Source organism: Pundamilia nyererei, unplaced genomic scaffold (assembly GCF_000239375.1).
Source record: "Pundamilia nyererei isolate P.nyererei 1_Seehausen unplaced genomic scaffold, PunNye1.0 scaffold00037, whole genome shotgun sequence".
Lineage (NCBI taxonomy): Eukaryota > Metazoa > Chordata > Actinopteri > Cichliformes > Cichlidae > Pundamilia > Pundamilia nyererei.
Genome location: NW_005187438.1, coordinates 928,592 through 944,051, shown reverse-complemented (window position 1 = coordinate 944,051; position 15,460 = coordinate 928,592). Strand labels below are relative to the sequence as shown.

Genomic DNA, 15,460 nt, shown 5'->3' with positions numbered 1-15,460 from the left:
TTGCTTCGTTTACATGCTACAGTCACACACACAGAAAATTGTGAATTTGTGATACAGCAATTTTGATATTCATTTCCTATAATAGCACTGATAGGCAGAACCTAACTACCTGTGGTGCCTAGTCTCGGTACCATAATACATACACTATGTAATTGTCCTCTGCAAACTACACTCAGTGGCAACGATCGCCGCTTAATGACATCCTTCACAACAAATAAAGTCCTGTATACGAATGTATCATTCTGTCCCCGCGAATACGAGAATCAACCCGTCATCTATTAGTCGACGTGACGTGATACTCCGATCGAGTAATGCTCACATATCGGACTTCCATCCATCCATCCCCGGGCTTTGTTTGCTGTCGGCTGTCCAATATATTTTGTGCTTACTGTCAGCTCTGTGGCTTCTTGCACAATGTCCATTCCACTCACATCAAACCATCCTAAAGCGGCTGTCTTGCCCTACAGTGAAATATGACTTCCGCCGAAGGTATTATTTGTTCAACAAAATGAAAACACAGTGTCGACCCAGATAACATTGGGAGGGGGTGCACAAGAAGATGGGCCAAATAATGCTTGCTTTACATGCAGCGAAGCGGAAGTCAAGATATCAGTCTCCTCTTCCAACCTACTGTAATTGAGGAGATTGTGAAGCGTTGTGGCAAGGTCAGGATGTCTGAGTCGGAAGAAAGGCTGTTTTGTGCGAGGGGCTGAATGGGGCTAGTGCTTTGCATTCCTATCGTGCGTCCACGGAGGATGGAGTCATCCAACCAAATGAGATTCTGCAACATACGTCCTCCCCGAGTGAGGGTTGACTTTCAGTTCTTGCCTAAAAGGATTACAACATTTGCGGGCGAGCAAATACAAGAAAGAACAAAAAAAAAGTTGAAAAGAAAACCCCAGAATGAATGAAGATCAAAAGTAAATACAGAGCTTGATCAAACCACTTTGTCTTTGGAGAGTGGTGATTGATGTCCCACTTGTCCTTTTAGCTTGTAAAGGGACTAATAGCATAAGAAGAATGGATTATCTGAGTGAGGTATATACTTAGAGAGTAGGAGGCCGCGACCTAAGAGCCCATATCCTGAAGACACCATTAAAGCATCAACCTTCGAGCAGCGCACTTAATCATGACTGTGAGCACTTGTTGTTTCCCCTCCTAAGTACGTGCAGCTGGGTGCTTTTCCTCATTGTCAGCTCACTAGCCAGTTGTCACATAGGATTGCAGTATGTAGATCTTATCTGATTGCAATTACTGTTTGGTAATTGCCAGATAAAGTACAAGTGATGAATGAAGCCCTAAAGGGAATGAATAGCTTTTGAGTTGAACACATGGCTCAACATAGAGTGCAAGCATCTGCATCTGTATCCTCAGGTGGAGGCCGTATTTTTTGCCATGTAAAGGCTCCGAATGGGTGAAAAACTACAAGAAACACAAAAGAGAAGGCTTTTGTCACTGCGAATGACATTGTGGCAGCCGGCGAGCACAGCGTGGAACAAAACCGCTTTTGTTTGTGATGGAAAAAAAACAACTGGAAATAACACAATGACAGGTTATTATAAACAAGGGAGCTGCGCTTGACACACAGTAAAAGATAGAATGATGAAACTGCTCTTGAATTACAACATCGCGTCTGCAGTTATTTGGTAAACTCAATCTCCTTCGGCTTAGTTTTTTTAATTTATTTATTTTTGCTCTTTACAACAGCTTTATCGAGCTGTGAAGTACTAACAAATGAAATTGCAATTTTTCCAGAGCAAGCGTAACAAAAGCAGCTGGAACAGGAAGAAATTAAGAGAAGCGATCAAGATGTGATGGAAAAGACTCTGGCAGTGGCTTGTTGGGGGAGCTGGTTGGCTGCTAATCTCGCTGTATTGGCCAATGATTTTCTTTTTCCTGCAGAAAGGGAAGCCTTGCACTGCCTCTCATTAGCAGGCGAGCTGCATACAGGCCTCAGAGGGCCTGGGTTGTCACTGGGGGAAGAGAATGTTTGTTTATTTCATTATTTCTTACTTTACCAAAGGGCACATATCCACTGAAAATGGTTAATGGCCTGTGGTTGAGGAGTGTTTGTGCTGCACTATCATATCTCATAAAGTATTTACAGCCCCTGATAGGCCCCAGTGGTTCTGGGCCTGGTGGGTAGAGTCTTCAGCGTAGTGAACAAACACCCCAGCGTACATGCAAACACACACACATGCACGCACCTGCAAATACTAGCCTCCAGTAATAGGCTAGAACTCACAGAAAAGACAAAAAAGGCTGATGAATACAGACATAATACGCTCCACAGCCCTGTATGACTCAGCGGTTGAGGCATCCTGGGGAAAGGACTCGCGAGTCTTATGGCAGTGGAAAGGTGCAGGGATTTGTGTGTTTTGTTTTTGTGTGTGGGGGGGCTGGGGGTGGTGGTGGTGGTGGTGGTTTTTGGTCTCCGTTCATACTCCCCCCTATTACCAGCTGCTCACCTTGGCACAGAGGCAAGGAGTTTGCAATATGGCACAGGCCTGGCTGTACTCTAGACATGGCAGCCCCTGCAGGTCTCCAGTGGCGACCTGGAGCATGCATTGGCAGTGTTTATTGATTGGGCGATAAGTTCCCTGTTGTGTTCTGGGAAGTGTGGGCACGAGGGGGGGCGTGAGCTTCGGAGGAAACGGGCGCGATGAGGTCTTGCGGTGATGACACCCGGTAAACATCTGTCTGACAATGTTGCAGCGGCGAAGTGATATCTGAGAGAGATACGCCAACATGTCTAGGGCACCTGCAATTATCTCCATGCTATCACCTGCCTACCAGTGTTTAAAACACCCACTGGTTTTGTCAGATTAATTAATCTTCTCTCATCAACATCACAAGTATTTCGTTGGCCCGGCATTATTCGGCTGAGTGAAAGCAGCCCCACCTGCTCAAGAAAGTTCGACATAAAGGAAACAAAAATGTCAACTTATTAAAAAATTTAACTGAGCCAAGTGATGGTCTCAATGAGGAATCAAAGCCTTTAGAGTCTCATTTTAATGTCATTTAATTTTTTATACTGTAAAAAAGAAATTCAACGTTGCCAAGTACGTTGATGCTAAAACGGATCCCTTCTTCCTCAAGACAAACCAAAATTCTTACAGTTTAGAAATATAAAATATGGAATATTGCATCAATTTATTCTTGATTCAGTACAAAAACACAGAGATATTTAAGCTTTTAAACAATGTTGTTTACTGAAGTAGAGCAAAGAATAGTTAGACTTTAACAGTAGAGCCGCCAACATATTGAAACCTTTGACACATCTGCAGTCAAAATAGTTCTTGAAGCAGTTAAAATGTAAATGTTCATCTATTCAAGTCAACAGTCTTGACAAAATGACCATTTAACATTTATTATATTACGCTTCTTAATTATACAGTTGCTTCAGGCTTTTTCCTCACAGATTAAAAAGATAAAGCATGTTTTGGATTGCATTTACTGAGAACGCCACAAACAACGGATTAAAGGGCATTTAAATATTTTTTGTAGAAGAATTGTGTTGTTTTTGCATGGCTGTAACAACTGCAACAAGAGCTTATTAATTTTACAGTTCCAGATAGAATAGGTCAAGTAGTGTATCTTTTTAGAATTCAACACTTGACTATAACAACCCTTTTAATTATTGTAGAGGAACAACAGTAAAAACGTTTTGACCGCTTTTGAACCAGCTGGAGCTGCTACCATTGCTAATCCCAACCTGAGGTTTCCAGTTTAGTTCAGTTTTATTTGTTTGGCAACAGTCACAACAGTTGTATCAAGGTAACCTTAAAGCATTAAAGAGAAAACTCCCATTAACCCCTTAGCAGTCCTACAAATTTACAATTAGTCCCCTAAACCATCCAATGTACCGTGGGCGGTACGTCCGACTGCTAACAGGTTAATCAGATGAGCCTCTGTAGGCAGGAACTTGGTGAGAGTGGGGAGGAAGAACTCCCTGTTAATAGGAAGTGACCCACAGACGAACCGGACTCAGGGACAAACAGAAGAAAACGCAAACTAGTGGTGATAAAAGGTAAACAAAGGCATGGGAGTGCATCACAGGAAGTCCCACAGCAGCCTGGTCCTATGACTAAAGTTTGGTTCATGGTCACCTGATCCAGCCCTGACTGTAAGCTTCATGAAAAGGAACGTTTGAAGAATAATCTTTAATAGCCTGCAGTCTAAGAGCGAAGTCCTGCATTTGGGATAATATGGAGCAGTGAGGTCTTTCAGACGTGGGCACTGATCATTTGGAACTTTGTAAGGATCTGAATTGTGAGTATAGCTGAGAACCAATGAATAGAAGCTAATATAGGAGCAATGCAGTCTCTCTTTTCAGTCTCTTTCTTTGCTTTCTTTGCCTCGCCTAACAACAGAACTCTTTCTTTAGCTGGTTAGGGTTTCCTACTTAAATTTTTCCACCATTCCACCCACCTGAGGAAAGTTACCAATACTACTGCTTTGTGTTGGTTTGCATTGTAGATTTCGTACCTGGAGGCAGAGAGAATTGGATGGTGAAAGCAGGGTTTATAGGCAGCCAATCCAAATGTAGATGGTATCAACATTCATTCATTTAATTTCTTTTTTTTTCCTATTTAAACATAACTTAAATTATTTTTATTTTTTTGCAAAGAGGTTGCATTATTCTTTCTGCTCAAGCAAACACTTAATTAAAGACAAAAGCAACACTTCTTAGTAATGTCATGCAGTGCAAACGTATCTAAATTTGAACCTACTGTGATACCAAGAGCAAAAATTATCATTTAAAAAAAGCACTAAACGTGTATTTATGACTGTTTAGTAGCTGAAGTGATACAAAAAAGTTAAACTGTTGACAACTGCCTGTAATTAGAATAAAACATGCTGAAAATTATGCACAAAACAAGAGATGTCAGATGTCCACAAGTGAGGATTGTAAGTTAAGTGACATTTCACCTTCATGTCGCAGCCGCTCTCACTGCATATCTCAAGTTTACACATCAACAGACATTTGATAGGCTATTTTTGTACACAGTCTGAGGCTACCATCTGGCTACATAGAAGGCAGCCAGTTCTCGACAGGCCAGGACACAAGGCCTTAAAGGCTAACTGGCTAATTGCCCTAAGCAGCCTGTTTCCAGTGCCATCTTTCTGGCCTAACTCGAGTGAAGCACAAATGGCGACCAGATCGAGTCAGTGCTAACATTTGCTGCTCTTGAAGCTGATTAATTTCACAAACAAAGACAGCTCGCTTATAAGTTATCACGCACAGATGTCTGATGAGTGCCACTTCACCTCTCAGCCCACTTCAAACTGCAAGATGAAGCATTTAGGAACAGAAATATGTTTGTTTTTCATTGTTGGGGGAAAATTACAAGCTTTTAGAAATATTATCGTGTCACTTAACAAAGTGGGATAATTGAATGAAGGGTTTTTGATATATATAGGCTATTATTGATGATATAAGGTTTGAAGCAAAGGCTTTATAGTTTGTTTCACAGACAATTCACAAGGAATTCTTCCTCACGAGTCATTTTTCTCTGTGATTGAGTCCTTGAACTCCAATTTTGTTGAAAAGTGAGAACATTTCAGCCTGTTTCCCATGCAAATCGACTCATTTCAAGTATTCTCTGAAATCAAGTTTCATTTTTTTTCTTGATGAGAGTGTGACTACTCTCCACATTCCTTCCATATTCTTTTATCCCTCCAGACACAGACACTAATTTTAGAAACATTATTACAAACTGTTTTGACACAGTTAAATGTGTTAAAGAAGGATTTCAACCAAATCCTAGCCAGTTAATGAGATTTTAATCTCATTTGCAAAGTTCTGTAACTGCATAATGTTTAACATTTAAGTAAATGTATAATCCTGTTAAATAAGTGAGAGTACAAAACTGACCAAAAGAGTCATAACTGTTAGTTTTACATTTCTGATCATTTACTTACTTTCAATTCAAATCTGTATGACGAATAACATGCTTAATTAGCTGGTTAGCGCAACGTTAAAGTAATATTTCTAAAGGTTGCAAAATCTACACCTCAGTAACTTGACCAAGGGTCTCAAACTTGCGGCCGGGGGATCACTTGTGGCCCACGTCACCCTTATATGCGGACCATATATTGATGTGAAGACATATAAAGCAGTTTGGCCATTGAAGTTACTTTTCTTGTTAGGGAGGATTTGTTTGTTGTTGAGTGCAATGTTAAAATAAGTTCTTTAAAAAGCAAAAAATGATTTAATATGAAGGCAGTATGAGCAGAGAGTACAAACATGCTGCTAGTTCAGTGTGAGACTCAAAAACTAATGTGCTAATAACTAATAACTTTTTATTTGTTAAATATGAATAAAATTATAGCAGATGTGCTGCCACAATCTGGTTATTTGGTTCAGTGAAAGGCTTCAGTTTGTTAAGAGTGAGAAAAAAAATGTTGGTTCACGTTTGCAGTTTTGTCTTGTTATAAAATATTTGAAATTTTTAAAAGCAACTTCATGCTGTGCTAAGCTAACCAGCTATCCTGATAGTGTACTCATAATGGCTAAAAGTTTAAATTTGGAAAAGGTTGCTATCTAGTCCACCAACAATGTTTTAGCCAGTAAGAGAAAAAACCCAAAACATAACATTTGGAATAATTAATCAAGTAATTAAGTAAAATAAATGAAAAATATACAGCAAAGTTTTTAGTTTTAGTTTAGTTTAAGTTGTTCTGCCAGTTTTGTCATCACAATCAGGAGACTATATGAAAAGTCCTCCTGGCATCTGTGTGTTTAGTGACAGTGTGATGTGTAAATGATACTGCGTCAGATAATTTTATAGTTGTACATTTTAATGAAGCTAATGAAACCTACAATCAGATCAGTTTTCACAGGCATGAAAGCATTTAAATCAAATTAAAGCAAAACTAAGGCTAAATTGAAACCCAGGCAAATCTTCCATAAATCAATTAAAAATATAAAACTATAGTAACTCTAGTAGGATGAGGACAATGTCACACAAGGCAATGCTAGCTACCTAGCTAAAAGTGATAGATTGTACCAGGCACATAGACAGTATAAAACATGGACTTAATGGAGAAAACCTTCAATTTCAGAATAAAAGTCTTATACTATTGCAACCAACACGTTTGAAAATTATACAAACTGCAGGTAACTATATCAACCTGCTAGGGACCAAATCAATGTCAAAGAGATTTTCAGTGCAACTCCGTACTGCTTTGCAACCAATTTCACCTCGTGATAGCCAGCAACCACTCGTCAACTGGCCGTGGAATATAAATCGTTCCCTACCAACTGATAGTTGCCAGGAAGTTCTGCTGGAGGTTTCTTCCTGTTAAAAGGGAGTTTTTCCTTCCCACTGTCGCCAAAGTGCTTGCTCATAGGGGGTGATATGATTGTTGGGTTTTTCTCTGTATGTATCATTGTAGGGTCTACCTTACAATATAAAGCACCTTGAGGCGACTGTTGTCGTGATTTAATTTTATAAATAAAATTGAATTGAAGTCTTTGACCAGTACTAGAACTGGTCCAGTTCTAGTACTGGTCTAACTAGTAAGTAAAGTTAGACTGATGTCTAACTTTACTTACTAGAGAGTGGCTGTCCAGTTTAGCTCTGATGTGTATTTTTTACAGTTTGTAAAAGAAAAAAATGTGTTTGTTTTTTTTTCTTCAGTTCTTCCATTTAATTTAAACGTCAGTATTTGCAGTAGTACTTCACCCAAACCATCCAGCCCTGCCACACAGTTTAAATGGTGTACACAGCGGGGTCGTACGCTAACAGAAATGAGACAGTGTGATGTGACTGTAGCATTAGTCTTCTAACCATTCCCTAAATGTTGAACTCTGCCTTTAGGAAAGCAATGGCTCTGTTGAAGTTTTTTTTTTTTGCAAAGCTTTTTTTTTCTGTTTTTAAAAGACCAGAAGTCCAAGTGTTAATGGATATAGCATCATGCTCCCTGCCTTTTTTTACGATTTGGTGCCATAGGAGGGCATAGGAGAAAAGGCAAGCTATTGATGTGCCAGGGCTTCTTGGTGACCAAACTGAATGCACATGTGGCTTTCTTTTCTCCCCCTGTGACAGTTTAATTGTATTTTCGATATAAATTGATCAAAGGGCTTTTGTGAATGCACGTTGGGCTGCCACATTGATTTCCAAGAGAGTCTTTTTTTTCTTCTTACCACCCCCCTCCTTAATTTGAGTAGAAGGGCAGCAGTAAATTTTCCTCACCGGCAAGGTGGGCAACTGGGAGGGACGGGGTCGCTGCAGCAAGTGCTGGAGTTCGATACTCCGAGCTTCCTTGTAATATCCTTCAGTGTAGCAAGGAGGAAGTCTTCAAAACCACGAGAGCTCTCTGTTTCCATAGAAATGACAGTCGACACAGCATATGTCACACTGTCTATCTCACATCTCAGCCGAAAGAGAGGACTCAACAGTTATTAACTGAATTGTCGTGCCGGCAGAGATAGGCAGCTTGATAGACAATCATAGAGAAGGACATTGCAGCTATAACAGCGGGGGAAAGATAATAATGTTGAAGTGGATTGTTTTCAGCCAACTGAGTCTCTGTTTGGGAGCACGTACTGTAAAGCAGAACAGAAAACAAATACAATTCTGCAGAATATTCTCCTGGCTTGGTTAGGCAGAGCGAAAAAAAAACCAACCCCGAAACAAAACAGGAAAGTTGTTTTGACCAGAATTCAAAGTGGGTGAATGAAACAGTGCTCCACTCGAGATCCTAATCCGAGGATAGTCAAAATTTTGCAACACACTTGACTGGCTTGGTTAGACAGACAGAGAAAGGAATGAAAACAGTCTTTTTTTTTTTTTACCAGCATTCAAGCAGTCGAACAAAACAGTGTTAAAGATGCTAATCCACAAAGCTGTTCATCTCACATGTGCCAGCTTTGCCCTGATAAAACAGCATGAATTAGTAAAGCTTCCGAGCACCTGCGATGAAAAGCTTTTTAATATATGATGAGAAGGGAGACTTTGCAATGTGGTCCCACGTGACCCAGCTGCGACGCACAATATCCCCCCCTCAGTCTGTCCACCGGCTGAGCCAAGAACCTTTATAGACACAACAGAAACTACCGGCGCAAAAGGGAGAAAAAAATAAGCATTCAAGCCGGCAAAATCAAACGTGCCGGCTCACTTGAGTTAATGAGGTGTCAATAACGGACCTCGGAATTACATCCCGGCATCCACTTACGCGGGTAAACATTCGGATGGCGTTTGCCTCGGTTTATGCTTGACATGTTTGCCCGTGTCTGCAAACATGGGCTCTCCTTTTTTGCCCTCTACCTCCCCCGCCACCCCACCCTGCAATTATTACTGTGTCCTTGGTTATTAAAAAAGGGGAAAGGGAAGTAGGATGGGAAGTAGTGGGAGGGGAGAAAAGACTGGACAAGCTTTTGATGAGTTCTAGGAGATAAATATGTTGTGTGTGTGTGTGTGTGTGGTTGGGGTGGGGGAGATTTGGCTGTGGAATTAAAATGTCAGAGCATGCTAAGCTGCTGTTCATGCAGAAAAAAATTAAACATTAGATAGGGAGGAACAGAGCAAATAATAATAACGAGGAGCTCCACACACAAGTGGGCTCTCGTGGTCTTCTGGCATGTTGGTCCTGCTGCTGATCCATCAGGGACTGGCAGGCTGCGGGGCGTGTGCTCAGTCATGCTGGTAACCCCACAGACGTGTGTGTGTGTGTGTGTGTGTGTGTGTGTGTGTTTGTGTGTGTGTGTGTGTGTCCCCTCCCTCACCCACCCTTTCAGCGAAAAGTAAAAAAGTAACAGTAGCAGTGAATGCGACATTTTACACGCTCCGGCTGCTGGCTTTCTTCTTGGCAGGACGCGAGCTTCACAGAGGCGAGGTGAATGTGTATCGTCACAACACGATGACAGTTTACCAGAGATGATATGAATCTGTTAAATAACACCAAACACACTTATCAAAAGCTGTCAGCGTTTATTTGCCAGGGCCCAGATTGGTCAGATCACCGATGTGCACGCAGTCGATCAGAAATGCCGCGATTCGGCTTTGAAATGTGATTTTTGCTGACATCTTTGCTGCAAAGCGCTCATCGCCGGGATGTGTTTTTGCAGCCGTCAATCAAGCGGTGCAGCTTGGACTGCAGCAGATGAAGATTTTTGTTCACTGTCACCATTTCTGCTCAGGCTAACAAGGAGATCTTTTTTTTCTTTTTTTTAATGTGGAAAAGGGTAGCTGACACTTGCTGTTCATAAGAGGAAATTAAGCAAATGTGAAAGCTTTCATAAAGTCGAGTTTGAATCTCTGTTGTGCTATAACAATTAGCAGTAGAAAGCAGCAAAATGGAAATTCATTAAAGTGAAAATGCCACAAACTGTTGCCTGAAATGGGTGTTTTGTGTTGTAGCAGGGGATCCAAATCATATTTTCTCCTTTTTTTCCCCCTCTTTCTTTCCACACAGCTTCACTCGGATTCTGACAGAGGAGATGGCAGCGTGAAGTATGTCCTGACAGGGGAAGGAGCCGGGACCCTCTTCAAGATAGATGAAAAGTCAGGGGACATCCATGCCACCAAGAGGCTGGACAGGGAGGAGAAGGCCTTCTACATCCTCCACGCCAAAGCTGTCAACCGCTTCACCAACGAAGCGCTCGAGGGCGAGTCCGAGTTCATCATCAAGATCCACGACATCAATGACAACGAGCCGCGCTTCACCAAGGACCCGTACATGGCCAGAGTCCCTGAAATGTCTGACATTGGTACGTTCCAGCCGTAAATATTAGACTCTTAAAAAGAGCTATTTATCAGACAATTAAATGTTTACACAAATGAAGGTTTGCGCCTGTGCGCGCAAGAGGAGCCGAATTAAAAGGATTATGATTCAAACAGGATAGAGATGTTATAAAATGCCAGCCTTACCGGATCAATGGGACTTTATCAATCATAATAATGATGCCGACGCAACAAAGAAGGCCCAACTAATTAAACGAGAAAGACTAGGAGCTGTTTTATGACCGGAGAATAAACAAGGTAAAAGCGTCTCGACAGCGCCGGTGCAGATAATCTTTTAAATACAGTATTGTATCTTGTTAAAACGACATTTAATTTAATTACCGACATTGTCAGCTGTGTCATCACAGTGAATAATTGTGGATTCTGCATTGCCACTTCCTTAGACGCCGCACGGCACCATTCGCTGCTTTTGCGCCGTCCTTTCTGCTTGTTATTCAAACAGCAAATGAAATAATTCACGGTGCACTTTGGCTCCAGCCTAAAAGCACACAGCAGCCTCATGAATATAGATAAACAATAGGGAAAAAAAGTCATCAATACTTGCACGCAAACACGGGGTGAACTATATGTTGTGCTGCTGCTGCTGCCGTGCTTCTGGGACTGAGGGACGTTGGTCTTGCAGCCCAGACATGTGACAGAGTTGTCACTTGGTTCAGCAACCCCAAGAGAGAGGCCGGCACTTATCTAAGGGCAGCACGGGTGCCCATGGCAACAACCGAGGTGTGATGTCACCGCTTGGCAGAGCATGTGTTCACGAGTGACTGCCTTGAGACACTGCCCCTTTAAATGTGACACTTTGAGTTTTATTATAGTCTCACGGCTCTGACATCCTTCGCTCGGACTCTCAAGATTTTGACGCGCTCCGCCCTTTGACAAGTGAATGATTGCAGTTGGGGGTAATTTACTCCCCCTGCACAAAAAACCGTGATTATTCCTGAGTTGTTTGTCAGAAAATTCTTGTCTCGAAAGCTTAAAGTTGCCGATGAGATGGCTGATGTGGATCAGTGATATTTTCTAAAAGCCGCCATGTCAGAAAAGCCTCTTTGAGTCTAATTCCCTAGTTAAAGGTATTAGCGATCAAGGTTCGGTGAACTTGCTCAAGAATCCTCCCGAACTGTCACTTACAGCAAATCAGACAGCCGTGGTCTTTCTCTGTCTGCTTTTTTTTTTATTTCTACAACATCCTTCATCCATACAAATCACATGGGTTTTAAAGGAGGGAAACTCTGGTCTCACCCCACACTGATCTCTGCTGACATCAAATTACAGAAGTTTCATGAGGTCGTTATCCCATTGTATTGCACAATTCTATATTTATACCACTTTGCCATTAAATATTTCTACTCAATTAATTTTCTTCTGCATTTAATGAGGCAACACTTGGCCCCGCAAGGCGCCATTTGGGAGGTAGCACTTGGCTAACCGTTTCCCTTTGTTCTACTGAAATAGGGCCTCAGCCTTTCTGGAAGAGAAAATGGATCACAGTCGTTCGCCTGCTATCAGATATTTGGCTTCTCAGACACTCCAGATCTGTGGATACGCTAATAGGCTTCTCGGGGCTTGCAGAGAGCCAGTATAGGTGCTGCTGGCATGCTTAGAGAGATATACTTAGAAAAATACATTAGGAGTTATTGATTACCTGCAAAAATCAATCATGTATAAGGGTATAAGTGGCCGAGGAATAAAGATTGGTTTGGGTAACGCAAAGGGACAGAAATGATCCGTCACATTCTGCATGGGCGTGATTAGAAGAGGATCCGACACCTCATCAGAAGGTGCATCAGCTTAACCAATTATCCAGCAGGCAATTTTCAGCAGTATTGAAGAGTTGATCTAAATCATTGTCATGAATCTTCCTACCCGCAGGCACCTCAGTAATTCAGGTGACAGCCACAGACGCCGATGACGCCACGTACGGGAACAGCGCCAAAGTGGTCTACAGCATCCTGGAGGGCCAGCCGTACTTCTCCGTGGATCCAGAAACAGGTCAGTGTTTAGTAAAATGCAAAAAAAAAAAGAAACCTCACCTGAAAATAATCCCAATGCCTCCAGTAGATAGATAAAGACGTCTTTGTATCTCTATCTCTTTTAGACAAAGACATTATTACACGCAGTTCACGTCTGCTGTCAGTCAGTCAGGTTGTCAAGCAATCAGTCTAAATATTTTTATCCATTTTTTTTCCACCTACTTATTTTGTAATATTCAGTGACCAGAAGGGGGCGACTCTTAACCCTTTAAAGCCGGTCAGAGCGTAATATAATATTCCAGAAACACGCTTTGCCGATCCGATCAGCTGTTTGTAACACTTCCTATGTCCAGCATCGCGAACTATCGCATGTCCGCCATGGCCTGCGCGAAACCGGAAGTGACGTCATTTTGCGGAAATGTAGTTTTTTGCCTTCAGGGCCTTATGAGCCTATACTGGTGTTTTTAAAAGTTATGTTTGACTTTATGACTTTCTGTATTGTTTCTGGGATGTTTAGAACTCATATTGCACTGCTGGAAATAGTTTATTTTGATGCACATGCTGTGTTTTGCAAATTTGCATCATAATATTTATTTTCGTTTTCCTGCAGTGTATAAAAATTGGTGTATTTTAAAAATAAAACTATAAAGACACTCAAAATAAATTTCCTGTGGTGGGAAACTATTTTGTGCAACTTTTTTGTATTTGCAGTTTTGAGGGATAAGCCTCTTAAATTTCTCTAACTAGAAATATATGTTAAAAAAACAAAAACGATTTTAAATTTTTTTGTAGTTTATTGCACTTTTTTGAAATGTATATAATTACTATGCACTTAATGCATACATATTATTAAAATGTGGGCTATAATGGTTGTATTGATGTATAGCAACTTGAAATGCTCCCAAAAATGGCTCTACAACATGTAAAAATATAATATAAGCTCTGGCGGACTTGGTTCTATGGTAGGTCTTAAAGGGTTAAGGATTCAGAGCATCATTCCCACATCATCTCGGTACAGACGCCTGAACACAAATGTTTGATGGATCTTAGTTGACATGTTATCGGAGAGCCCCGTAAATTCACCATCACAAAACTTTGCTAAAAGCCGTTTATTTTATTTTTTTTAAGTAGGCGGAGCTTTTCCTTATTATGTCCTTCATAAACTTAAATATGTAAAATGTTAGGGGGGAAAGTGTGGTGATACCCACTGCTGCCTCTCTTTGTGACATGTTATGCCCACAAATAGAGCACCACCCTGCACATATGTTTTCAAACAGCTAACATTTCAATGGCAAAAGGTTTAAGGGGCTAAAACTAACTAAAAGTTTACTATATCTGTTTTATATACAGCTTTTGGACAGAATGAGTCTTTCCTATGTATTCCAACTGTTTTGTTTTTTGTTTTTTTTATTTTAGACCTCTTTTTAGCCTTTATTTTTCACAGGGCTGTAGAGTAGACAGGAAAGCAGGATGTGGTCCGGGTCAGACTCTAACCCAGGCCCCCCCCCCGCACTAGCCTTTCGGCATGTGGGTCACCTGCTCAATCTAGTAAGCTCTACTGGTGCCACAGCCAGTTATTTTTATCCCAGCTGATGTCAGATAGTTGGTAAATCGACTAGCAACACCACTGTGCTTGTTCATTGCATGTTGGATCCTATTTAAACACACTCCTCTAACCACGTCATGGAATCAAAAAGTGGTCAAATTGTAGCAATCTCCTTCTTCCCCTGACTCTGGTTCTTGGTGCTGAGTTCTTTTAAATAACTTTGGAAATAAGTTTTTAATTAGGTTTATGTCATATAACCTTTTTAAAATGTTACTGCCTTGTCACAGGTGACCTAGAAAGCTGACCATGGCGACCCTGAAACTATAGACTGATGGATCAAAGTTAGGTAGCTACCAAAAATTAGCTAATTAACTCTCACCTTTGCTTTGACAGGGAAGAATTTCTTGTCCTTCATCTCTGAAAATCTAGCCTTTTTATGCTTTTACCTGAAATATAAGATTCAACACTGACACTTTCTCACACACAGCAGGGACTGAATTCAAGGATTTTTAACAAATGTGTGGAGTGTTGAGATTTGGGATGTTGCATTATCCTGCGGCAGCTGCAACGGCAGCGGTGCAATATTGATTTTAATGCTTGTTGTTATACCAATTTAATTCAGTTAAATTCAGTTCAGGTTTATTTATATTCACAACAACAGTAATTTGAACATGTTTTATACTGTAAAGTATGCAACTTTAAAAGTTAGATAATATATGATGATAATATATTATATTATCATCATATATTATGATATCCACTGCCACAGTGTCATCATTCATTTATTTGATTGTGATCACCGTGTAGTGAAAATCTGATGTTGACAGCCATGTGTTGATGGCAGTCTGGTTTAGATATAGTTTGGCGCTAAAAAAAAACAAAAAGCAAACAATTAAACAGATTTGTGGCTGTGAAAATTGTCCCACTGAGGGTTTCGTGTTCTGACCCTGCAGACTGTCTGTGAAAGACAGACATGTAACCAGACTGATGTCACTTTTTGTATTTACAAGATCTTGGGATGCCATGTTGTTTTTTTGTAATCAAAGGGTTTTTTCTAACCTTGTTCAAAAAGGACTTCTTCCTGTTCGTTCCTTTCACAATAGAAGTCTTTGACATACATAAAAATTATATTCATTGCATAAAGTAACTATTTAAAAATCATAATAATTCTTTTCTTTTTTTCTAACAAGTTTCAT

General features: G+C 40.7%; 1 protein-coding gene across 1 annotated transcript in view; it reads left to right on the top strand.

Moving 5' to 3' along the window:
• The window catches only part of LOC102198972 (cadherin-6-like), a 77,034-nt gene that overhangs the window by 28,243 nt on the left and 33,331 nt on the right, over nucleotides 1-15,460 (top strand). Inside the window, exons 3-4 of the mRNA XM_005730416.2 lie at nucleotides 10,423-10,717; nucleotides 12,618-12,737. Of these exons, the coding sequence (XP_005730473.1) occupies nucleotides 10,423-10,717; nucleotides 12,618-12,737 (415 nt within the window). The remainder of the gene's footprint in view (nucleotides 1-10,422; nucleotides 10,718-12,617; nucleotides 12,738-15,460) is intronic.